Source organism: Elephas maximus, chromosome 2 (genome assembly GCF_024166365.1).
Source record: "Elephas maximus indicus isolate mEleMax1 chromosome 2, mEleMax1 primary haplotype, whole genome shotgun sequence".
In the NCBI taxonomy this organism is placed as follows: Eukaryota; Metazoa; Chordata; class Mammalia; order Proboscidea; family Elephantidae; genus Elephas; species Elephas maximus.
The window spans coordinates 872222-896497 of NC_064820.1; the positions used below are offsets into that span (position 1 = coordinate 872222).

The 24276-nt window shown below is 55.3% G+C and overlaps 2 protein-coding genes across 7 annotated transcripts in view; one reads left to right on the forward strand and one right to left on the reverse strand.

Annotated features, from left to right (window-relative positions):
* Nucleotides 1-2108, reverse strand: part of BRD9 (bromodomain containing 9) — a 39003-nt gene extending 36895 nt beyond the window's left edge. For 3 of the 5 annotated variants that reach the window (XM_049859851.1, XM_049859841.1, XM_049859833.1), the window contains exons 1-2: nucleotides 1969-2107; nucleotides 254-468 (exon numbers count right to left, since the gene is read on the reverse strand). In XM_049859851.1, the coding sequence (XP_049715808.1) occupies nucleotides 254-468; nucleotides 1969-2020 (267 nt within the window). In that variant the 5' untranslated portion in view covers nucleotides 2021-2107. Of the gene's footprint in view, nucleotides 1-253; nucleotides 469-1968 lie in introns of those variants that run through there. The other 2 variants (XR_007514032.1, XM_049859864.1) reach the window with 2 other exon arrangements.
* A 152-nt stretch (nucleotides 2109-2260) lies between these two features.
* On the forward strand, nucleotides 2261-23844 carry TRIP13 (thyroid hormone receptor interactor 13). Of its 2 annotated transcripts, none has more exons than XM_049859966.1 (13): nucleotides 2261-2393; nucleotides 3783-3948; nucleotides 8624-8753; nucleotides 9349-9404; nucleotides 11115-11205; nucleotides 13396-13468; nucleotides 15209-15272; nucleotides 16095-16181; nucleotides 16581-16687; nucleotides 18096-18249; nucleotides 20943-21055; nucleotides 22428-22497; nucleotides 22919-23844. In XM_049859966.1, the coding sequence occupies exons 1-13, from the start codon at nucleotides 2302-2304 to the stop codon at nucleotides 23012-23014; spliced, it is 1299 nt and encodes a 432-aa protein (XP_049715923.1). In that variant the 5' UTR covers nucleotides 2261-2301; the 3' UTR covers nucleotides 23015-23844. The 2 variants fall into 2 exon arrangements, with proteins under 2 accessions (XP_049715923.1, XP_049715929.1); XM_049859972.1 differs by having other exon boundaries at nucleotides 20970-21055.
* Nucleotides 23845-24276: the final 432 nt, after the last annotated feature.

Genomic DNA, 24276 nt, shown 5'->3' on the forward strand with positions numbered 1-24276 from the left:
GAGAAAAGACCTTTCCAGAGCTGCCACAGTACCCTCCCTCAATACCTGCCCATGAAAGAACCATGCCTGGAAATAGCACAAGGTGAGCCCAGACCCCCTGCAGCAGTACCCTAGTGGAACTGCACCCCCCGCCCCATGGCTGTAGAGTCCCATATCGGTCCTCCCATGTGGCTGCAGCCCCCACCCACCCACCCCTAAGGCTGCAGGGTCCCCCACAGGCCGCCCTCATGAGGCTGCAGCTGCCTGCCTCCACCTTTCGCTTTCTCCTTTCCTCATCGTCGAGGTGTTTCTCCTTTTCTGACTTTTTCTTCTTTTTTTTTTTCTTCTCTCTGTGCCTCTCCCGCTCGTGGTCTGACCTGTCATCGTAGTAACTGGAGTCGTGGCCAGAGCCTGAGAGCTCAGTCACCTCGCTCCCTCCGACCTTCAGGACTAGCTTCAGGGGCTTCTCCAGGGGCTTGTCTGCGTAATCTGTGCCAGACAAGGAAGAGGGTTCAGGCGGATGCTTAGCGGCTCAGCGTGACGCCCCGCGGAGGAGGCCCAGCTGGAGGGACGGGGGCCCGGCTAGAGGGACGGGGCGGGGGGGGGCCCGGCTGGAGGGACGGGGGGGGCCCGGCTGGAGGGACGGGGGGGCCCCGGCTGGAGCGACGGGGGGGCCCGGCTGGAGGGACGGGGGGGCCCTGCCGGAGGGACGGGGGCCTGGAGGGACGGCGGGCCCGGCTGGAGGGACGGGGTGGGGCCCGGCTGGAGGGACAGGGGGGCCCGGCTGGAGGGACAGGGGGGCCCGGCTGGAGGGACAGGGGCCCGGCTGGAGGGACGGAGGGGGGCCCGGCTGGAGGGACAGGGGCCCGGCTAGAGGGACGGGGCGGGGGGGGGCCCGGCTGGAGGGACGGGGGGGGCCCGGCTGGAGGGACGGGGGGGCCCCGGCTGGAGCGACGGGGGGGCCCGGCTGGAGGGACAGGGGGGCCCGGCCGGAGGGACGGGGGCCTGGAGGGACGGCGGGCCCGGCTGGAGGGACGGGGTGGGGCCCGGCTGGAGGGACAGGGGGGCCCGGCTGGAGGGACAGGGGGGCCCGGCTGGAGGGACAGGGGCCCGGCTGGAGGGACAGGGGGGCCCGGCTGGAGGGACAGGGGCCCGGCTGGAGGGACGGAGGGGGGCCCGGCTGGAGGGACGGAGGGGGGCCCGGCTGGAGGGACGGGCGGGCCCGGCTGGAGGGACGGGGTGGGGCCCGGCTGGAGGGACAGGGGGGCCCGGCTGGAGGGACGGGGGGGGCCCGGCTGGAGGGACGGGGGGGGCCCGGCTGGAGGGACGGGCGGGCCCGGCTGGAGGGACGGGGGGGCCCCCGGCTGGAGCGACGGGGGGGCCCGGCTGGAGGGACGGGGGGGCCCGGCCGGAGGGACGGGGGCCTGGAGGGACGGCGGGCCCGGCTGGAGGGACAGGGGGGCCCGGCTGGAGGGACGGCGGGCCCGGCTGGAGGGACAGGGGGGCCCGGCTGGAGGCACGGGGGCCCGGTTGGAGCGACGGGGGCCCGGCTGGAGGGACAGGGGCCCGGCTGGAGGGACGGAGGGGGGCCCGGCTGGAGGGACGGAGGGGGGCCCGGCTGGAGGGACGGGGGGGCCCGGCTGGAGGGACGGGGGGCCCGGCTGGAGGGACGGGGGGGCCCGGCTGGAGGCACGGGGGCCAAGAGGCGGCCTTACTGAGGGGCCGTCGGAGGGGGTGCAAGACCGCCGCGCAACGGTGACGCCAGGTTCTTCCGCGCTCCCTCCCGGGACCTCCGGCCCTGGCCACGAGGTCCCGGGGAGGACCTGACATCACAGTAGGGGGGCGCCGCGGCCTGGGACCCCGAGGCCGGCCCCATCGCCAGAGCTCCGCGCCCCTCTGTTCGCCCCTCGGCGTCCGGCGGCAGCACCCAGCCCCCGCGGCGCGGGGGGAAGGGGCCAGGCCGCGTCACAAAGCGCCCCGCGCGCTCACCCTCGTACGACGAGCGCCACTCGGCCTTGTGCTTCTTGTGCTTCTTGCCCATGGCGCCGCCGGACTCCGCGAGCGCCGCCCTGCCGACCCCGACCGGGCGCGGAACCAGGCTCCCGCCGCCGGAAGTGGCCCCGCCCGCGGCGCCGAGCGCTTCCGGGTCAGGGGCGGCGCGCCGAGCGCGGCGGGTTTGAAGCGCGGCTGAGGCGGTGAGGGCGGCGGCTGAGGCGGGGGGACGGCGGCTGAGGCGGGGGGACGGCGGCTGAGGCGGGGAGGACGGCCGTGAGGCGGCGGAGGCGGTGAAGGCGGTGGAGGCGGCGTCCCCGCGGCGGCGCCATGGACGAGGCGGTGGGCGACCTGAAGCAGGCGCTGCCCTGCGTGACCGAGTCGCCGACTGTCCACGTGGAGGTGCGCCAGCGCGGCAGCAGGTGAGCCTGGCCCCGACGAGGTGGGCCCGAACCGGACCCGAATCCACCCGGGCCCGACGAGGCCTGGACCGAACTTGACCGGAATCCAGCCGAACCGGACCCGACCCTGACCCGACCCCAGCTCCATCCTAATCCACCCGGACCCAACCCCACCCAGATCCTGCCTCGACCAGACCCCGGCGCAGAGGTCCGGCCGAACTTCATGCGAATCCACCCAGACCCTGTCCTGACCCAGCCCTAGCGCGAGGAGGCCCCTGACCAGACCCAGAGCGCACTCGGACCCTGACCCTACCCAACCGGGATTAGGCCTGGCCCTGAGCCAGAGCCAACCCTGACCTGAGCCCCACCCCAGCCCCTTAAATTCGGGCGGAGAGATGTTATACTTTGAGCCACTGTTTATCTCTCTCCTCCCTTCAGGGCTGAGTAGCTTTAAGATTCCCAGTAAACCCCATTCACCTGCAACTTGACAAGGACAAGTCAGCTGAGAAACGCTGCTCATGCCTGTGGTGGGGACCTCTGGGCAGTGACAAGGACAGGTCGGCCAAAGATCATCCCTCATGCCTGTGGCCGGGACCTGTGGGCAGCAGAGTGACACAGATGCCCCTTATAGCATTCACCGTTTGGAGGGTGGGTCAAGAACAAACAAGACCACAGAGTCTCAGGGAAGCAGAGGAGGAGACCCCTTCTTTTAACTCAGCCTGGTCTGTTGGGCACAGTTCTGGCAATTGGTGCTGCGAGGAGGGCCGGGAGCCCAGTTCTGGCTGTGGGTGCCACGAGGCGGTCTGGGAGCAATCCAGCTGGGCACAAAGTACTTGCCTCCAAGGGACCATCTGGTCAGGGAGGCTGGGGGAGGCAGGCTGGGGCTGGGTCTCAGTTGACCTGAGCTAACCAGCCTGAGAGCGGGGACGGCAGGATGGAGGTGCAAATGGTGAGCTAGAGCTGCTCTGGGTGCAGGAGGGTGGCAGTGAGGCCTGTGGACCTCGTCACTGTCAGTGTCTGTCACAGGCATGGGGAGATGCAGGCTCCTGGGCCCCCAGGCATGGATACTTCCATTCTTTTGTTGATAATTGTAAGATCCAACGATTACCAAGTGTTGTGCAGGCGTCGTTCTAAATACTGTAATGTGCTAACCACTCTTACAGAATTGCCCAGTGTAGTGTGTACGCTCACAGTTACTTGTTCTACCATGGGGAGCCCAGGCACAGACAGCGAGTAGCTTCCAGAGCCCCCACAGCTGGGTGTGGCAGCCAGCACGTGCTGGGCAGGTTTTAGCCAGGCAGGCTGACTTCAGCCTGCTCTCCTGACCCCTGTCTGATTAAAGAATAATACCCTGCCATAAAATCCCGAACTTCAACTTAGATCTTGTCTGCATTTTGTTTGCTTTTCTAGTACCGCGAAAAAAGAAGACATAAAGTTGAGCGTTAGAAAGTTGCTGAGCAGACACAGCATTGTGTTTGGCGATTACATGTGGACCGAGTTCGACGAGCCTTTTCTGACCAGAAACGTGCAGTCTGTGTCCATCGTAGATACAGAGCTGAAAGCCAAAGGCCCGCAGGTAACTCTCACCCTGCCCAGCACCGGCTGGCCCTTGGCTGCACGCGCAGAGATGCTGATGAACTCTGGGTGCCTTGAAGCTGCATTGTCAGAAACTGGCCAGCCTGTTGGTCTGGGTGAAGGATCGGCAAGTACGGGCTGTCTGCTCTGTGTTAGGAACCAGGAGTAAGACACGGGCCTGGGTTCAGGCTGCTGCCATGCAGTGGGGAAGCAGACGGGGAAACAGTGTTAGAATGCCGTCCTGTGAGAACAGCGGGCTGTGCTAATGAGGCTCTGGTCCTTCTCCGTTGTTCTTTCATTCAGCAAGCACTCACGGAGTGCACGTGTGTGTTGGGACCATAGACGGTGCTGGGCGGCAGGGAAGGAGAGATGGGCTTCCTTCCAGTAGCTCTTATTGGAGTCCAGCGGGCAGACTTCCTCCCCCGCCAAGTTAACAATTCGTGCGTGGACGTGAAGGTAGTGGTGTATGAGTGAAGGGTGCGGGGCATTGCCTGTCACCTCTGGAAGATGAAGCACCCATAGCTCTGCAGTGCAGATCTTACCAAGAGCCCGTGTTGTATAACTGCTTTGGCACCGAATTTTGCTTATGAGGCATACCTCCCCATTGGTGGATTAGGGTTACTGTTCTGGTGTTGCCCAGGTTTATTCCTGTTAAGACCTGGCACCATAATTCTTGGTTTTGGCTAGCGTAAGGGGGAAGCAAGTGCTGCCCAGCACTGGTGGAAGGACAGCCTGGCACAGCCAATCTGGAGGATGTCGGTCCTGACCACTAAGTGTGCAATGTCTTCACCTTCAACCGTGCAGACTCACCTATAGGTATTTACCTCAAAAGATCACTGTAAGTTTGTGGAAGTATGTAAACAAAAATGTCCATTGCTTCTTATTATTAAGAGCAGACAACATGAGATAATTTAACTCTCTCAGTCAGAGACCGGTTAAACAAATTTGATAGAACCATCAGTAAAATACAGTATAGCCATTAAGAGGAATTCAGTAGATTTCTTCGACAAAGTGAAATGTCTTCAAGCTGTAGTGAGTGGACTAGGTGTAAGGTAAAAAACTGTCCTAGAACTCAGTGCTTGGCTAATTATGTGTAAGTTAATACACATACACGGAACCCTGGTGGCACAGTGGTTAAGAGTTCAGGCTGCTAACCAAAAGGTCAGCAGTTCGAGTACACCAGATGCTCCTTGGAAACCCTATGGGGCAGTTCTACTCTGTCCTGTGGGATCACTAGGAGTTGGAATTGACTCAACTGCAACTGGTTTGGTTTGGTTTATATGCGTATATGTATAACATTATGTGGTTGGATCATGTTGTTGTTGTCATTAGGTGTCATCAAATTGCTTCCAACTCATAGCGACCCTGTGTAAAACAGAACAAAATGCTGCCCAGTCCTGTGCCATCCTCACAATCGTTGCTATGCTTGTGCCAATTGTTACAGCCACTGTGTCAGTCTATCTCCTTGAGGGTCTTCCTCTTTTTCTCTGATTCTGTACTTGACCAAGCATGATGTCCTTCTCCAGGGACTGGTCCCTCCTGATAACATGTCCAAAGTATGTGAGACATAGTCTCACTGTCCTTGCTTCTGAGGAGTATTCTGGTTGTACTTCTTCCAAGGCAGATTTGTTTGTTCTTTTGAAGGTCCCTAGTATATTCAATATTCTTATCTAACACGTTAAGTGAAAGGTATCAATTCTTTTTCGATCTTTATTCGTTATCCAGCTTTCACGCTTACACGAGGCAATTGAGAACACCATGGCTTCAGTCAGGCACACCTTAGTCTTCAGGGTGACATCTTTGCTTTTCAACACTTGGAAGAGGTCTTTTGCAGCAGATTTCCCCAATGCAACGCATCTTTTGATTTCTTGACTGCTGCTTCCATGGGAGTTGATGGTGGATTCAAGTAAAATGAAATCCTTCACAACTTCAGTCTTTTCTCCATTTACCACGTTGTTGCTTATTGGTCCAGTTGTGAGGGTTTTTGTTTTTTTTATGTTGAGGTGTAATCCATACTGAAGGCTGTGGTCTTTGATCTTCATCAGTAAGTGTTTCACGTCCTCTTCACTTTCAGCAAGGCTGTTAATGAGACTTCCTCCAATCTTGATGCCCCGTTTTTCTTCATATAGTCTAGCTTTTTGGATTATTCTCTCAGCATACAGATTGAATATGGTGAAAGGAGACAAGCCTGATGCCCACCTGTCCTAACTTTAAACCACGTAGTATCTACTTGTTCTGTTCAAACCACTGCCTTTTGACCTATGTTCCTCATGAGCACAATTAAGTGTTCTGGAATTCCCGTTTTTCATAGTGTTATCCATAATATGTTATGACCCATACAGCTGAATGCCTCAGCATAGTCAGTAACGCACAGGTGAACATCTTTCTGGTGTTCTCTGACATCAGCAGTGATATGCCTGGTTCCGTTCTCTCCCGAATCCAGCTTGAGTTTCTGGCTATTCCCTGTGGATATACCACTGCAGCTGCTTTTGAATGATCTTCGGCAAAATTTTACTTGCATGTGGTTTTAATGACGTTGTTCAATAATTTCCAAATTGGATCAGATCACCTTTCTTGGGAATAGGCATAAATATGGATCAGCTGCCTTCCAAATTCCTTGGAATGGATGAGTGAGCGCTTCAGCACTGCATCCCTTTGTTGAAACATCTCAGTCGGTATTCCATCAGTTCCTGGCGCCTTGTTTTTCCCCAGTGACTTTAGTGCAGCTCGGACTTCTTCCTCAGCACCACCGGTTCCTGATCACGTGCTACCTCCTGAAATGGTTGAATGTGGACCAGTTCTTTTTGGTGTAGCTACTCTGCGTATTCCTTCCTCTGCTTTTGATGCTTCCTGCATCGTTTAGTATTTTCCCTATAGAGTCCTTCAGTATTGCAGCTTGAGGCTTGAATTTTTCCAGCAGTTCTTGCAGCTCGGGAAATGCCACGCGAGTTCTTCCCTTTTTTGTCCATCTCCAGCTCTTTGCACGTGTTGTTATAGTACTTTGTCTTTTCTAGCCACCCCTTGAAATCTTCTGTTCAACTCTTTTACTTTGTTTGTTTCATTTGCTTTAGCTACTCAATGTTCAAGAGCAAGTTTCGGGGTCCCTTCTGACATCCATTTTGGTCTTTTCTTTTTTTCCTGTTTTTTTAAGGATCTCTTGCTCTCTTCATGTGTGATATCCTTGATGTCATTCCACAACTCATCTTGTCTTCAGTAATTAGTGTTCAGTACATCAAATCTGTCCTGAGATGGTCTCAAAATTCAGGTGGGATATACTCAGGTCATACTTTGGCTTTCATGAACTTGTTGTCATTTCCTTCAGTTTCAACTTTGTTGGATTATAGTGGACTCATTTTTCTTCCTGTATTTGCATTTTTCAGCAAGAATTGGTACTTTTGAAATTATGGGAAGCAGTAATGCTTTTATTTAATATGATGTAGGCCCCAAAATGGAAGGGGGGGAATTTTTTAAAACGCCAATCCTGAATCTGAAATAAAGTCACTTTATCACTTCGCCTGAGACCTAGTTTTTAATGTACTTCACTCACCCTCTTTGTTTGTGGACCTCAGCATCTGACTGTTGCTCTCTCATGAGCAGCATGGTGTGCCCTGGTGTTGGTTTAAATGTGGACCTTGGTGTCTGCTGGTCACTCTAGTGAGCAGCTGTGTGTTGGTGTGGGTTTAGTTGTAGACCTCAGTGTCTGATGGTCACTTTAGTGTGCGGCTGTGTCTCAGTGTGAGTTTAGTTGTGGACCTCAGCGTCTGATGGTCACCGTAGTAAGCAGCCATATGTCTCTGTGGGTTTAGTTGTGGACCTCAGTGTCTGATTGTTGCTCTCGTGAACAGCTGTGTGTTGATGTGGTTTTAGTTGTGGACCTCAGCGTCTATTGCTCTCATGAGCAGCCATGTGTCTGTGTGGGTTTAGTTGTGGACCTTAGCATCTGATGGTCACTCTAGTGAGCAACCATCTCTTGGTGTGGGTTTAGTTGTGGACCTCAGCATCTGGTTATTGCTCTCATGAGCAGCCGTGTGTCTGTGTGGGTTTAGTTGTGGACCTCAGCATCTGATTGTTGCTCTCATGAGCAGCCATGTGTCTGTGTGGGTTTAGTTGTGGACCTCAGCGTCTGGTTGTTGCTCTCATGAGCAGTTGTGTGTCTGTGTGAGTTTAGTTGTGGACCTCAGCATCTGGTTGTTGCTCTCATGAGCAGTCGTGTGTCTGTGTGAGTTTAGTTGTGGACCTCGGCGTCTGATTGTTGCTCTCATGAGCAGTCGTGTGTCTGTGTGAGTTTAGTTGTGGACCTCGGCGTCTGATTGTTGCTCTCATGAGCAGTCGTGTGTCTCTGTGAGTTTAGTTGTGGACCTCGGTGTCTGGTTGTTGCTCTCATGAGCAGTTATGTGTCTGTGTGAGTTTAGTTGTGGACCTCAGCGTCTGATTGTTGCTCTCATGAGCAGTCGTGTGTCTGTGTGAGTTTAGTTGTGGACCTCAGCGTCTGCTTGTTGCTCTCATGAGCAGCCATATATCTGTAGGTTTAGTTGTGGACCTTGGCGTCTGATTGTTGCTCTCATGAGCAGTCGTGTGTCTGTATGGGTTTAGTTGTGGACTCAGCATGTGAGTGCCACTCTTGTGAGCAGTACATGTCCCTGTCAGGCCTGGCTGACCTCCTCCTCCCACTGCAGCCCATCGATCTGAGCACCTGCACAGTTGTGCTACACATCTTCCAGCTGAATGAAGACGGCCCCAGTAGTGAAAACTTGGAGGAAGAGACAGAAAACATCATTGCAGCAAACCATTGGGTTCTGCCCGCAGGTACAGGTGGGGGGCAGTGTGCTGGACGAGGTGGCCAGTGGGGCTGCATGTGCCCTGGGCATGCCAACTCAGCAGGGAAGGGCTCGCTGGTTGGTTCATGCTTTGGGGTTTCCGAGCATTCTCTCGCCTGTGAAACGGGGATGACACAGACATCCTGTGTCAGAGCCTTGCCCTCGGGCCTGTCCTCAGCGTATCTGGCTGGGAGTGCCGGCTGGTGCTTATGTTCTCCGTGGCACCTGCCTGTGTGCCAGCAGCAAGTCCCAGGCTTGATATGTCGTGGGCTTTGCGCCCCCAGCCTGTGCTGCCTGAGTGCTAAGGCTGTGGAGATGGGTGGGGTCAGTGTCCCTGCTTGAAGAATGGGAACATCTGTCCTCTGACTCAGTTCTACTATCTTTTCTCAGTCACATGTAACTGACATTTGTGTCTTTAATTTTTAGAAAATTAAAGTGTTAAGAAAAACTTAACAACTGTAGCTTCATGTGATCAGATAGCGCTCGACCACATCGGGGCCGCTGGGAGCCCAGGTGCAAACCAGCAGGCGGGATGTGCCTGATGCTCCCGCCTCTGAAATCTCACTCTGTTCTCTTGTTGACAGTGGAGTTCCATGGTCTGTGGGACAGCCTGGTGTATGACGTGGAAGTTAAGTCACAAGTAAGTGCTGGTGTTTTTCCCAAAAGGCCCATCACTCTACACTGTTCCTTCCATGCCACTCTGAGCCCCGCTGGACTCAGGAGGGCTTTGGGAGCCTGTGACACCAGCACCCTATGGCCTGGATGGCACCACAGGGTGCTCCAGCGTGACCGGTCTCTCGGGGCCCCTGACAGAGACAGGCAGGGGGTAGAATGTAAAGACACCTCATCTAATCTCAGCCTCAGGAGCTCAGTGGGATTCAGGAGGCTTTGCTGGAGCAGAGGGAAGAAAGAACATGGGGAGTCTGAGTAAAGCCCATTCCAGGGGCCCGGGACCCTGTGCTGCTTCTGGTGGGCAGTCTGAACAAAAGCCCGTTCCAGGGGCGCAGGACCCAGTGCTGCTCCTGGTGGGCAGTCTGAACTAAAGCCCGTTCCAGGGGCGCAGGACCCGGTGCTGCTCCTGGTGGGCAGTCTGAACTAAAGCCCGTTCCAGGGGCGCAGGACCCGGTGCTGCTCCTGGTGGGCAGTCTGAACTAAAGCCCGTTCCAGGGGCGCAGGACCCGGTGCTGCTCCTGGTGGGCAGTCTGAACTAAAGCCCGTTCCAGGGGCGCAGGACCCGGTGCTGCTCCTGGTGGGCAGTCTGAACTAAAGCCCGTTCCAGGGGCGCAGGACCCGGTGCTGCTCCTGGTGGGCAGTCTGAACTAAAGCACGTTCCAGGGGCGCAGGACCCGGTGCTGCTCCTGGTGGGCAGTCTGAACTAAAGCACGTTCCAGGGGCGCAGGACCCGGTGCTGCTCCTGGTGGGCAGTCTGAACTAAAGCCCATTCCAGGGGCCCGGGACCCTGTGCTGCTTCTGGTGGGCAGTCTGAACAAAAGCCCGTTCCAGGGGCGCAGGACCCGGTGCTGCTCCTGGTGGGCAGTCTGAACTAAAGCCCGTTCCAGGGGCGCAGGACCCGGTGCTGCTCCTGGTGGGCAGTCTGAACTAAAGCCCGTTCCAGGGGCGCAGGACCCGGTGCTGCTCCTGGTGGGCAGTCTGAACTAAAGCCCGTTCCAGGGGCGCAGGACCCGGTGCTGCTCCTGGTGGGCAGTCTGAACTAAAGCCCGTTCCAGGGGCGCAGGACCCGGTGCTGCTCCTGGTGGGCAGTCTGAACTAAAGCCCGTTCCAGGGGCGCAGGACCCGGTGCTGCTCCTGGTGGGCAGTCTGAACTAAAGCACGTTCCAGGGGCGCAGGACCTGGTGCTGCTCCTGGTGGGCAGTCTGAACTAAAGCACGTTCCAGGGGCGCAGGACCTGGTGCTGCTCCTGGTGGGCAGTCTGAGTAAATCCCATTCTCTGGGGCCCAGGACCCCATGCTTCCTGGCAGCCCTGAGGGCAGAGACCTGGCAGTTGAGGCTTTTAGTGAGTGGTGCCATGCCCTTGCCATTTCTGGTCCTCCTAGAGGGAGCAGCTTTCTTATTACTGGTGAATCCCCCAGGGATTGCTTAATTGTTGGCATTTCAAATAAAAGTGATCTTTTTGATTATCCTCTTGTGATAGCAGGAGCCAGCACTTTTTTCCCGATGTTCTAAGTGTGTTGAAAATGAAAGCTTCTTAGTGCCAAGGAGCATCTGGGGGTGGGGTCTCCAGAGGTGGCCCTGCTTCTGCTTCTACTCAGGAGCAGACACTAGCACGTGGCTATTGGAAGGCTTTGCATTGCTGGCTCTTTCATCTGCTTCTTTCCTCCTCTTTCATCAGCTCCTGGATTACGTGATGACAACCTTACTGTTTTCAGAAAAAAGTGTCAACAGCAACCTCATCACCTGGAACCGTGTTGTGCTGCTGCATGGTAAAGCGCTGTGTGTTTACAAGACACGTGTAAAGCTGGGCTTCTGCTTACGATAGCTAGAACCCTGTACTTTCTGAAGCAGCAGAGCTGCTCTGCAGTGTTCCTTCTCTGTGAAACACACCCAGCTCACATTAGTCTAGTATTTATTATCTGACCCTGTTTGGTAGCTAACTGATTACTACTGGGGCCCTTTTTTGTATCATTATGAAGCTTTTCAAGTAACTGCCTTATTTGCCCAGCTGGTCATAACTCATCAGAATAGAGACCCCTTGTGCTTCTGTGTGGAGTCCCCAGAGCCCCCTCGTGAGCAGCAGACTGCAGAAAAGGTCTTTTCAAAGAGTACTGCCTGGTTCTCAGAAGAAAATAGTGGTGATTATTTTCAAAGTCACCAAGTAGAAAGATGACAAAGGAATTGACTGGGTGGAGAGACGCTTCCTAGAGGATGCAAGTTACAGTGGGCAGGTAGCCTCCTTGTACAGGACAGTCAGATCCTCTACATTGCCTCACTCGGTAAAAAGAGCCAACTTTCAGTGTCCACGCTGTGCTTACCAGATTGTGGGGTTATGAACTAGGCTGTGGCACGTGCCCCGGAACTTGCTATGCAAGGCCAGCAGGCAGTCAGCACATAGCTGAGTAAGCAAGTGGGCCTTGTCTTCTTCTTTAGACTCAGTTGCACATCTCCCCTTTGATTATGGGTGGTGCTTTGGGAGTTGGAGCTGGATGTCTCCATTTTACACCCTCTGCACCATCTTCTGTTGGTCCACCCAGAGTTGGTCCTGTGCTCATACCACAGAGGGTAAGGGGATATTACGGCAGGCCGTGGCGCCGCCACACAGGGCAAGTGGACAGCAGGGCCGGCCTTGGCCCTTCTAGCTTGTATGGGATGCAAGGCCCATGTAGAAGACCTGCAGGGACAGCTGGCACCAGTGCCTGAGAGCCCTGGCGAGGGTGGTCCCTCCACTCCGTTTACCAGGAAAGGTGTGTGGGACCAGCAGCGTGGCTTTGCTTGGTGCCCTGGTGAGTGGACTTTACGGAGTGTGGGAGAGGACGCCAGGCCACGGGCAGAGTCAGTGACAACAGATCAGGTAGACACTGCTCAGGGGGCTGCAGGCCTGGACCAAAAGGTAGTGCTGAGTTGAGCCCAGGTTACGTCAGGCCAAGAGTTGCCCACCGTGCTAGGTAGGTGGTGGACATTCAGTTCAGTTATAACCAGCGCTGCCGGGGGTCCTGTACAAAGTCGGCAAGGGAGACTTTACTTCCAGTAGTTTTATAGATGCTTGAAGGAGATGGGCACAGGCGTGGTACTTAAACCTCTGTGGTGGGCACCGCTAGGGCTACACAGCTGCTACGGCCCGGCCAGCCCCGGGCTTGGGACGGGCCTCGAGGCAGAGGCAACAGGAGGGACCCGGTGTGCTTGGAAGAGACCATGCATGTGGGAGAGGTAGAAGCAGGAAAGAGGAGAGGAGTTGGGCCCAGGGGTGTGAAGGGACAGATCTAACAGGTGTTTTGAGGATAAATTACAGGATTTGAAAATTTGGTTAGGTCGGGGGTTGGTTTGGAAGAGAAGAAAGCGGAGTCAGAATTTAGCTAAGGTTTCATTTTCTGAAAGAATGGGCCATTCCATTAGCAAAGTGGCAGACTCCTAGGAAGGACATTGAATGTGTGGCCTTGGACACACACATGTATTTGTAGGTGTGAACGGAACAAGACCTTCCCGGCAACACCTGCCCTGACTGTGCACACGGTGTTGTCTCTTGGTGCACATGCACACACACAGACACCTGTTGGCCACAGCCTAGTTCATAAGCTACAGCCTGAAAAGCACAGCACGGACACTGGAAGTTGGCTCCTTTTACCGAGCGAGGCAGTGTAGAGGTGAAAAATGGAAGGCAGGAAAGAAAGGGGAGACTTGTGAGCCCACGTAGAAATGGAGGCAGGAAAGAAAGGGGAGACTCGTGAGCCTGTGTGGAAATGGCAGCCTTCTGTTTTAAAGTGTGTCGTGACATTGGAAACCCTTTCAGCTGCTAACGCAGGCTCCTTTCTAAGCTAACCAATAGCACTTGTGTTGGTAATATTAATGGCGTTAAACCCTTCTCCCTCTTGTGTATCCTGTGGCTGACGACACTAGTGTTGTCTGTGGAAAGTTGTCACAGTGCTGACTTACACACGTTTGCTTGGATTTCATTACAGGCCCTCCAGGAACCGGAAAAACATCCCTGTGTAAAGCATTAGCCCAGAAATTGACCATAAGGCTCTCAAACAGGTGACTCCTGGTGGTTGGAAAGCGAGCAGCCGGAGTGGGAGTATTTGTTTTTGTTTTAACATAGCAATTTTTATTTTTGAAATCCTTTTATGTGAATTATCTGTGCTTCTCCTTCAGTGTAAGTTAGTTACCCACCTATGCTTAGAATCACCTGTCTCGAATTAGCGTCGAGTCTGTTTAAGTCTGTGGAGCTTTGTTGCAGGACTGGCATGCGCTCCATCTTGGCAAACGTCCGTTGTGCGTCTCAACAGAACATGTATTCCACTGTTGTTGAGTGGAGTGTTCCACCAATGCTGGCTTCATCAGGAGTGCTTGAAGCTTCTAATTGTAAATTTGTCTCTTTCCGTCATCTTTTCCCCTGCTTTCCCTGCCCCTGCCTGTCGTGCAAATCCGTTAGTGGGCACGTCAGACTGCTTGATACCAGTCGCCCCACGGGTTGCTGAAGCTGTCCCTCTGCTCCCCCTCCCCCCAGATTTTAAAAATTTTCTGTTTGTTTCCTTCTGGACAGTTTCTGTCTTTGTCTTCAAGGTCACTGATTTTCTACAGAGTCTAATCTGATTTTTTTTTTTTTTGTGCTTTAAGGGAAACTTTACAAATCAAGTCAGTCTCTCACACGAAAACTTACACACACCTTGCTACGTACTCCCAATTGCTGTCCCCCTAATGAGACACCCTGCTCCATTCCTCAACTCCCTCTCTTTTTGTGTCCATTTTGTCAGCTTCTGACCCACCTTACCCTCTCAACTCCCTTCCAGGGAGGAGATGCCAACATAGTCTCAAGTGTCCACCCGATCCAAGAAGCTCACCCCTCCCCAGCATCCCTCTCCAACCCATTGTCCAGTCCAATCCCTGTCTGAAGAGTTGGCTTCGGGAATGGCTCCTGTCCTGGGGCAACAGAAGGTCTGGGGGCCATGACCACCAGGGTCCTTCTAGTCTCGGTCAGACCATTAAGTCTGGTCTTTTTACGAGAATTTGGTGTCTGCATCCCACTGTTCTCCTGCTCCCTCAGGGGTTCTCTGTTGTGTTCCCTGTCGGGCAGTCATCGGTTGTAGCCGGGTACCATCTGGGTCTTCTGGTCTCAGGCTGACGTAGTCTCTGGTTCATGTGGCTCTTTCTGTCTCTTGGGCTTGTAATAGCCTTGTGTTCTTGGTGTTCTTCATTCTCCTTTGATCCAGGTGGGTTGAGATCAATTGATGCATCTTAGAGGGGTGCTTGCTAGCATTTAAGACCCCAGACGCCTCTCTCCAAGGTGGGCTGCAGAATTTTTTTTAATAGATTTTATTATGCCAATTGACTTAAATGTCCCCTGAAACTGTGGTCCCCAAACCCCCGCCCCTGCTACGCTGGCCTTTAAAGCATTCAGTTTATTCAGGAAACTTCCTGCTTTGGTTTAGTCCAGTTGTGCTGACCTCGCCCGTATTGTGTTTCGTCTTTCCCGTCAGCTAAAGTAGTTCTTCTCTACCATCTAATTAGTGAATGCTCCTCTCCCACCCCCTCCCTCCCCCATCTTGTAACCATCAAAGAATATTTCCGTCTCTGTTTAAATTATTTCTTGAGTTCTTATAATAGCTGTCTTGTACGATATTTGTTCTTTTGCAGCTGACTAATTTCACTCAGCATAATGCCTTCCAGATTACTCCATGTTATGAAATGTTTCATAGATTTGTCATTGTTCTTTATGGATGCGTAGTATTCCATTCAGTTAAAGGATTTCTTTAACCCCTTTTTTTATCATCTTAGGTACCGATATGGCCAATTAATTGAAATAAACAGCCATAGCCTCTTTTCTAAGTGGTTTTCAGAAGTAAGTATTAAAGTTTTACTCTTGTTTTTTGTGCTGTCAACAATTATAGTTGAGAAAATGTCCTGTGTGTTAGACAGGCTTGCTCCTCTGGAAGCTTCAGGGCAGAAGGAGTTGAAATGGGAGTGTGTGTGCTGGGGCTGATTCTGTGGTCAGAGGGCCCAGGGCTGAGCAGACACCCCCGCCCCCAGGTTCGTCTCACGGACCCTTGACTGGGTGGTCTGGGATGTTTGGCAGCCTCAGGAGAACAGAGCAGGCGTCCACTCAGCCTGCTTCACCACTGGCATGCCCTCGGCTGCCTGGGCCTCATTCTGCCATCTGTGATCTGGGGTCAGATGAGCTGATGTCACAGGCACTCCCACCCCTAAATAGGCTGCTCGTCAAGGCACTGGGCAGATGTGTCCCCAGCAGGTGGTGAGCCAGGAAGCGGCACGTTGGGCACGTTGGGGACAGAGTATGCCTTCAGGGAACTAGTTCAGGGAGCCCCACTGTGTGCATGCTGCACCTGTGTGTGACCCCTCATTTGGGTCTCTGAGGACAGTGGGTCAGGAAGTGAAAGGAGGAGGGGGTGGCCACAGAGGTGAGGCATCCACGCCGCCAGGCCCTTGACTGGGTCAGGCATGTCCAGTTTCCAGCCCTGCAGGCACCCAAGCACAGGGCAGATTGGATCCACCCATCGGGCTGGCTCAGCCCCTCTTGGCAGACTCTGGGATGTCCAGGAGAGGAGGGCTATGGGCACAGTGGGGGAGCCTGACGTTGGCACAGGCACAGGGGTGCTGGACTGTCCTGGACGAAGCTCAACACTGACAGAATGTGTGGTCATAGAGTGGCAAGCTGGTGACCAAGATGTTCCAGAAGATTCAGGATTTCATAGATGACAAAGATGCCCTGGTGTTTGTGCTCATTGATGAGGTGAGGCTGCTTGATATCACACCTTGCGATTGAGGGGGACTCCTGCCCCTCGCTATTGCTGGACCTTGTGCCCTTTCATGCTGCGCTGCACTCCGGCCTCCCCATGCCTTGTCCAGCCTCGGCTCCAGCCTCCCCGTGCCTTGTCCAGCCTCGGCTCTGGCCTTCCCGTGCCTTGTCCAGCCTCGGCTCTGGCCTCCTTGCTCATTGCTTTGTCCAGCCTCAGCTCCAGCTTTGGCGTTGTCACAAAGCCCTGTCCTGCCCCAGCATTCCTGGCCACAGAATTCCTGGCTTCATGTGGACACATTTGTGTTAATGTATTTACTAGTCTGCTCAGTGACCAGCCCCCACACTGCACCCGCTGGGCCAGCACTCCTGTTGACCGTTTACCTGTCCCTGCAGGTGGAGAGCCTCACCGCAGCCCGCAATGCCTGCAGGGCAGGCACAGAGCCCTCCGATGCCATCCGTGTGGTAAATGCCGTCCTTACCCAGATAGACCAGATCAAGAGGTAACACTCTAGTGTGGAAGGATAGACAAGCCCCTGGTCAGAGGAATGCGGGTGGCTGTGTGGTCCTGCACTTCCCAGCACTCTGACTAGGAGACAGTGGCATTGTGTTTGCTTTATCTTCCTCTGCATTTCAGGAAACATAACACGTACTTTTTAGAGATTCTTAGTTCCCTGGGGCTGTCATAACGAAAAACGCTGCGAGGGGCTGGCTTTAAAGAACAAGTTTCTTAAAGTCCAGAATTCAGGGTATGGCTCTAGGGGGAGGCCCTCCTCGTCAGTTTCCACTTCTTGTAGCTGCCAGTCCTTGGCGCTTTGGGCCTGTTGGCGCGTCTGCCACATGTGTGTCTTCGTGCGCCGTCTCTGTGTCCGTGTGCCGTCTCCCCGTGTGTCTGTCTACTCTGCTTTTCTTGTAACTCGGAAGTAGGTTAGAGCCCGCTCTACTCCAGCCTGGTTCATCGACGTAGCATGAAACCCCCGTTTCCAAACAGGGCCGTAGTTTACAGATACAGGAGTTAGGACCTCAGTACGTATTTTGGGGGGACATAATTCACTCCACAACAAGAGATTCACTTAAATTCTTTATGTTTTATTAAAATTTAAAAATGTAAAACAGTACTTAGGCATGGTAAAAACGTTACACGATTTTATGCAGAGAAGCGTAAAAGGAAACGTAAAGCAGTGCTGTGTTGAAGTGTTAGTGCCAACACACACCAGTGTTTATCAAGGATGGCCCTGGTGGTGATGGCCACCGGCTCCCCCTGCTGGCTTGAGGCCCATCCTGTGTGTCATTGTCCCCAGAGTGTGTCAGAGTTAGGGGCCGTCTCTGACTAACCAGACTTACAAGGAAGTGATGTACAAACCCCAGCCCCCATCTGCCCTTCTCAGTGTCTCCACACCCCGCTGCTGGCCAGAATCCTAGTGACTCTCTGGTGCTCTTGGGTCTCCAGGACCTGTGGGGGCAGAGCCTGAGCAGCTGCCTCTGGAGATGGAAGAGAGCAGACCGAATGGGGCGGAGAGTAGTTACTGGGCATTGTTAGTGCTTTACAACAGAGAAGATCTACGACTTCCTGTGGGCATCAGCCAAAGAGGGGGCCTGTCTGCTCCTGGCCATCCTTCAGACACGCTCTGTGCCTATGTGGACACACCCCTTGTCTGTCCTCCCTCTGTCCACTGTAGGCTGGTTTCCACCCCGGCCCTGCCTCCTCACTAGAGCTGACCAGAGCCACTCAGTTTTCCTTTCTGGAACTTCCTGCAGTGTTGGACCCCTGGGACCCCTCCCTGCAGCTCTTTCATTGCCTCTCCTGCCTCCAACCCCTTCCCACATGTCCGCCTCTTCCTCTGGATCCCCTCCAGGTGGGGGTCCCGCAGAGGTGCCCCTGCCCTCCCTCAGCGTGCGGCTGTCCTACAGGCACTCCAACGTGGTGATCCTGACCACATCCAACATCACAGAGCGCATCGACGTGGCCTTTGTGGACAGGGCCGACATCAAGCAGTACATCGGGCCCCCGTCAGCAGCTGCCATCTTCAAGATCTACCTCTCATGCTTGGAGGAACTAATGAAGGTGAGCTGTCTGCTCTTGAGTCATCCATGCCCTTGGGGCAGGGGGCTGGTTACAGGGCAGGGTTGAGAGTTCAGGGGAGCTGGTTCTGGTGTGGAGCTTGCATGTCAGGGCAGACAGTGACCATCTCCTTAAAACTCGAGGTTTTCATGTCTTGGCCAGTTGAGTTCTTATGTTCGCGTTGGTTCTGGTTCTTTTGCACAAAATGTCATCCCTTGCATTGCTCAACGTGCTAACCTGCAGGCGGGAAGGGAGGGGAGCATGGTCTGCAGTCACCTGCCTAGTGTCATCCTGGGTGGGCCCCAGCTCTGCACTTCCCACAGCCTGAGCAGCCCCGGCCTGGGGGTTTCGGTCTCTCCCTGAGAGACAAGAGGAGCCCTCAGGCGCAGCCGTCCCTCCAGGACACACCATTAACTTTCCACCGACGCGGTGGCCCATGGCTGACAGTGCCGGGGATCCTTTCTGTGGACGTTCCATAACTGCGTGTCTGTCTCGAGACCCCTGTCTTGTGGGTGTCCGTAACCATTCATGTCTGTCCCGAGACCATTCTCTGGGAGTACCATAACCATGCGTGTCTGTCCTGAGACCGCTGTCTGTGGGCATCCCGTAACAGTGCATGTCTGTCCTGATACCGCTCTCTCTGCGTCCCGTAACAGTGTGTGTCTGTCCTTGAGACCACTTTCTCTGCGTCCCGTAACGGTGCGTGTCTGTCCTTGAGACCACTTTCTCTGCGTCCTGTAACGGTGCGTGTCTGTCCTGAGATTGCTCTCTGTGGGCGTCCCATAACCGTGCGTGTCTGTCCTGAGACCTCTGTCTGTGGGCATCCCGTAACAGTGCGTGTGTGTCCTGAGACCGCTCTCTCTGCGTCCCGTAAATGTGCATGTCTGTCCTGAGACTGCTTTGTGTCCCGTAATGGTGTGTGTCTGTCCTGAGACCACTCTCTCTGCGTCCCGTAATGGTGTGTGTCTGTCCTGAGACCACTCTCTCTGCGTCCCGTAATGGTGTGTGTCTGTCCTGAGACCACTCTCTCTGTGTCCGGTAATGGTGCGTAGTCTGTCCTGAGACCGCTCTGTGTCCCGTAACGGTGCGTGTCTGTCCTGAGACCGCTCTGTGTCCCGTAACGGTGCGTGTCTGTCCTGAGACTGCTCTGTGTCCCGTAACGGTGCGTGTCTGTCCTGAGACTGCTCTGTGTCCCATGACGGTGGGCGTCTGTCCTGAGACCGCTCTCTGCGTCCCGTAACTGTGTGTGTCTCTCCTGAGATCCGTCTGTGGGCATCCCATAACCATGCATGTCTGTCCTGAGACCGCTTTCTGTGGGCATCCCGTCAGCATGCATGTCTGCCCCGAGACCCCTCTTTGGGTGTCCTGTGACCGCATGTGTCTGTTCCAAGGCCCCTCTGTGCGCGTCCTGTAACACGTGTCCCTAGACTCCTCTCTCGGCATCCCGTAACTGCTCGTATTAGCCCTGAGACCCCTCTCTGGGTATCCCATAACCACGCATGTCTGTCCCAAGACCCCTGTCTGGGCATCCCATAACCATGCTTGTCCTTCCCAAGACCCCTCTCTGGGCGTCCTGTAACCGCCCATGTCTGTCCCAAAACCCCTCTCTGGCCGTCCAATACCCGCTCGTGTCTATCCCAAGACCCCTCTGTGGGCATCCCGTAACCGCAGTGTCTGTCCCGAGACCCCTCTGCGGGAGTCCCGTACCGCAGTGCCTGTCCTGAGACCCCTCTGTGGTTGTCCCGTAACCGCATGTGTCAGTCCCGAGACCCCTCTGCAGGCATCCCGTAACCACACATGTCTGTCCCAAGACTTCTCTGTGGGTGCCCCATAACCACAGTGTCTGTCCCGAGACCCCTCTGCGGGAGTCCTGTAACCGCAGTGTCTGTCCCGAGACCCCTCTGTGGGTGCCCCGTAACCGCAGTGTCTGTCCCGAGACCCCTCTGTGGTTGTCCCGTAACCGCAGTGTCTGTCCCGAGACCCCTCTGTGGGCATCCCGTAACCTCAGTGTCTGTCTCGAGACTCCTCTGTGGGAGTCCTGTAACCGCAGTGTCTGTCCCGAGACCTCTCTGTGTGTGCCCTGTAACCACAGTGTCTGTCCCGAGACCCCTCTGTGGTTGTCCCGTAACCGCACGTGTCTGTCCCGAGACCCCTTTGTGGGCACCCCGTAACCACACGTGTCTGTCCCGAGACCCCTCTGTGGGCATCCCGTAACCACAGTGTCTGTCCCGAGACCCCTCTGTGGGCACCGCGTAACCGCAGTGTCTGTCCCGAGACCCCTCTGTGGTTGTCCCGTAACCGCAGTGTCTGTCCCGAGACTCCTCTGTGGTTGTCCCGTAACCGCAGTGTCTGTCCCGAGACCCCTCTGTGGTTGTCCCGTAACCGCACGTGTCTGTCCCGAGACCCCTCTGTGGGCGTCCCGTAATCGCAGTGTCTGTCCCGAGACCCCTCTGTGGTTGTCCCGTAACTGCACGTGTCTGTCCCGAGACCCCTCTGTGGGCGTCCCGTAACCGCAGTGCCTCTCCCGAGACCCCTCTGTGGGCGCCGCGTAACCGCAGTGTCTGTCCCGAGACCCCTCTGTGGTTGTCCCGTAACCGCAGTGTCTGTCCCGAGGTCCCTCTGTGGGCGTCCCGTAACTGCAGTACCTCTCCCGAGACCCCTGTGTGGGCGTCCCCTAACTGTGAGTGTCTCCCTAGTGTCAGATCATCTACCCTCGCCAACAGCTGCTGACCCTGCGGGAGCTGGAGATGATTGGCTTCATCGAGAACAACGTGTCCAGGCTGAGCCTCCTGCTCAGTGAGATCTCAAGGTAACTGATGTCCTTTTGATCCAAGAATTCCCACCTCGGGAGGCTTCGGGACCCAGGATAGGCATGAAGCCACCGGCTCCAAGGATCTAGGGAGGGCTGGAGGACAGAGGTCAGAACCGCCCAGAGTTCAGATGATAGAGATGGTTTTTAAATGGTGTTAAGATTAGCTGGTAGAGACGTGGAAAACATAACTGCGTAAGTAATTGCAGGACCTGCATTGGTGCTTTGGGATCAGTGGGGGCGCCGCGAGAACAGCCGAACTGTGCGAGCCTGTGGCGAGGGTGCTTTCAGAGGCCAGGCCAAAGGAGGGGGTGCCTTTTCTAATGGGAGGACAGATGGGAAGGAAGAGAGTGAGCAGGTCTTGTAGGCTACTAGGACCTGGGTGGCCGGGAGGAGCTAGGAGGGCACGTTGGGTGTCTGGGGGCCCCACGGGGCAGAGGAGTTGCAGTGACATGCAGGCAGGGTCCGGGGGCCTCACAGAGGGAGAGGAGACACAACTATATGCAAGCAGGGTCCGGGGGCCTCATGGGGTAGAGGAGACATAGCAACGCGTGGGCGGTGTCCCGGGCCCTCACGGGGGCGGAGGAGGCACGGGGAAGGCAGGAGGCGGGCGGGGGTTACAGGAGGCTGTGAACACGACTGAGCGAAGGGGGCGTGTAAAACATCTGTGACGCTCTGTTGAAGGGACGTATGTGGGCTGAGGTGGGCATAGAGGGGGGCAGTTCAGAGATTGGACCCAGCCTGGTGATTGGGGGAGTCTATCCGTTGGCTTGTTTATGCATTCACTCGTCCAGGGTCCCGTTGAGCAGACCATCTCGGGTGCACTGACTGACTCAGCCGTGCTGACTCACATGTGAGAGTCAGAGACACTGGAGAGCGACGGAGTGGGGCTGTGGGCTGGGGCAGGGGTGGGATTTCCTGAGCAGTGGACACCCAAGAGAAGCAGAGGGGAGCTGGAGGAAAGGGGCACAGGTGGGGCAGGGACTCAGGTCACCCACAGTCTGAGCACCTCCTTCTGCTGCGCTCTGGGGGCACAGGCCACTCTTGCTGGGTCTGCTCCATGTGGTGCCCACCCACCTGGCAAGTGTGATACCGGGCCGCTGCGCCCATTCAGGGACGCGAAGCATCAGGTGCAATGGTGTCTCCGTAACTGCTCAGCGTGTCCTCTTCAGGGGGCTCCAGATCTTGCCCTCTGTTACGCAGAAACTGCGTGTGGGGCCCAGGGGACATGAGCAGACGTCCTTTGAGGCAAAGGCCCTGCTGGCAGCACCAGGCAGCCCTCACACTTGGCTTCCACACTGACTGGAACCAGTCCTGAGGTGTGTGGGCCGTCCATGTGGTCCACACCCTGACTGGGGTTGTTTCCAAACAGGAAGAGCGAGGGCCTCAGCGGCCGGGTCCTGCGGAAGCTGCCCTTCCTGGCCCATGCGCTGTATGTGCAGGTGAGGCTGGCTCCTGCATCCTGAGCCCTGTGTGGGACAGTGCCCCATCACACCATGCAGCTGGCTCCTTGTGGGAAGGGCCCACGGGCCACAGCACAGCATCTGACCTTAGAGCCTGGGGGGCCAAGTCCCCTGCGGGGAGGTGGCTAGCTGCCTGTGTCTGAGTGCACGCGCATACCCACATAGACACACGTTTGCATATTCCTCCACATGCACACGCTCCCACACGTGTGCGCACATGTCTTTGTGGCTTAGGTCACTTGTAGCTGACTCTTCCCTCACCCTGTGTGCAGCTGGGTGGCTCTCGTTGACCGACCCCCTTCACTCCCCCTCCTAACCCCCTGTTGACTCCCTTCGCTGTGTGTGTGCGTCAGGGCGGCCCAGCCCAGGTCACGCCATCTGATTTCTGCATCCCTTCCAGGCCCCCACCGTCACGATAGAGGGGTTCCTCCAGGCCCTGTCCCTGGCAGTGGACAGACAGTTTGAAGAGAGAAAGAAGCTTTCCACCTGCGTGTGATCCTCTGCACTGTTCCCCCTGCATCCTTCCCACTGAAATGCCGTACCCCATCAGGATCTCACATTCCTCCAGGCAGCCTCGGCCCCGTGACCTCTCTCTGAGACAGCACCGATCTGGAGGCCACAACCCCATGCTGTGAGCTCCGAGAAGAGAAGGAGTCATCACGTGACTGCATGCGTGTTGAAGGACAGGTGGCTTGTGCCCACTGTCGTGCCCACTGTTTTCAGATGTGTTTGATGACTGTAATTCAAGTTGTGTGTCTTTTTACGAAGAACAGCCTCAATATTATTCCCACTGCACCTGTTTGCATAAAACACTAACACGCCCTGTGAAGGAAAAAGAAGAACGTAGATTGTGTAGAAACAGAGATGAGCTACCCGCCGTGACGAACCATGGCACATTTCCTCCCTGAGCTCACTTATCTCCCAGATGCGGCCTGGAGACGTCCGTGGAGAAGAAAAGCCCACTCCAAGGGCATAGAAACGAGACGCGTGGGCGCCATACGGCACTCCTGGCCCTCAGCTGCCCTGCCTGTGTGCTGTGCATGTGGGACAGGTTGCGTGTACGAGTTGTTCCGTGTTCGGTGATGTTATTCACGTCTCACGTGAAGTCAGGTGAACAGAACGTGAACTAAATTGTCAGTGATGTGTTTTGTAGGATATTGTGTGTTGCTTTTATCTCGTGCTGAAGTAAATTTCAAGTTCATGTTTTATACATAAAGTCCGTATTTAAAGGACTAGCTACTTTTTATTATAGGACTTTTTAAGTATTAAAATGTGTGTTTCCCAGGGTTTTTTTTTTTTGTTTCAATTGTTTAATAAAAACCTGTTGCCGTCGAGTCGATTCTAACTTTTATCGACTCTGTAGGACAGAGTAGAACTGCCGCGTAGGATTTCCAAGTAGTGGCTGATGGATTTGAACTACTAACTTCTTGGTTAGCAGCCGCATGCTTAACCACTGCGTCACCAGGACCACTCAAATGTTTTGAATTTTATCAAATTTTATTAAGTTTACTCCCACTTAGCCGAAAACAAAACCAAACCTGGTGCTGTCAAGTCGATTCCGCCACCAGGGTTTCCTACTCCCACCTACACCTGTTTTATTTCTTAGTGGTTGCTCTAGGGCTACACAGTGTTGTACCTCCAGCTACATGTGGGGTGGGCTGGGTCTAGGTCAGCACAGCATTGTAGCTCCAGCTACATGTGGGGTGGGTCTAGGGCAGCGCAGTGTTGTAGCTCCAGCTACGTGTGGGGTGGGTCTAG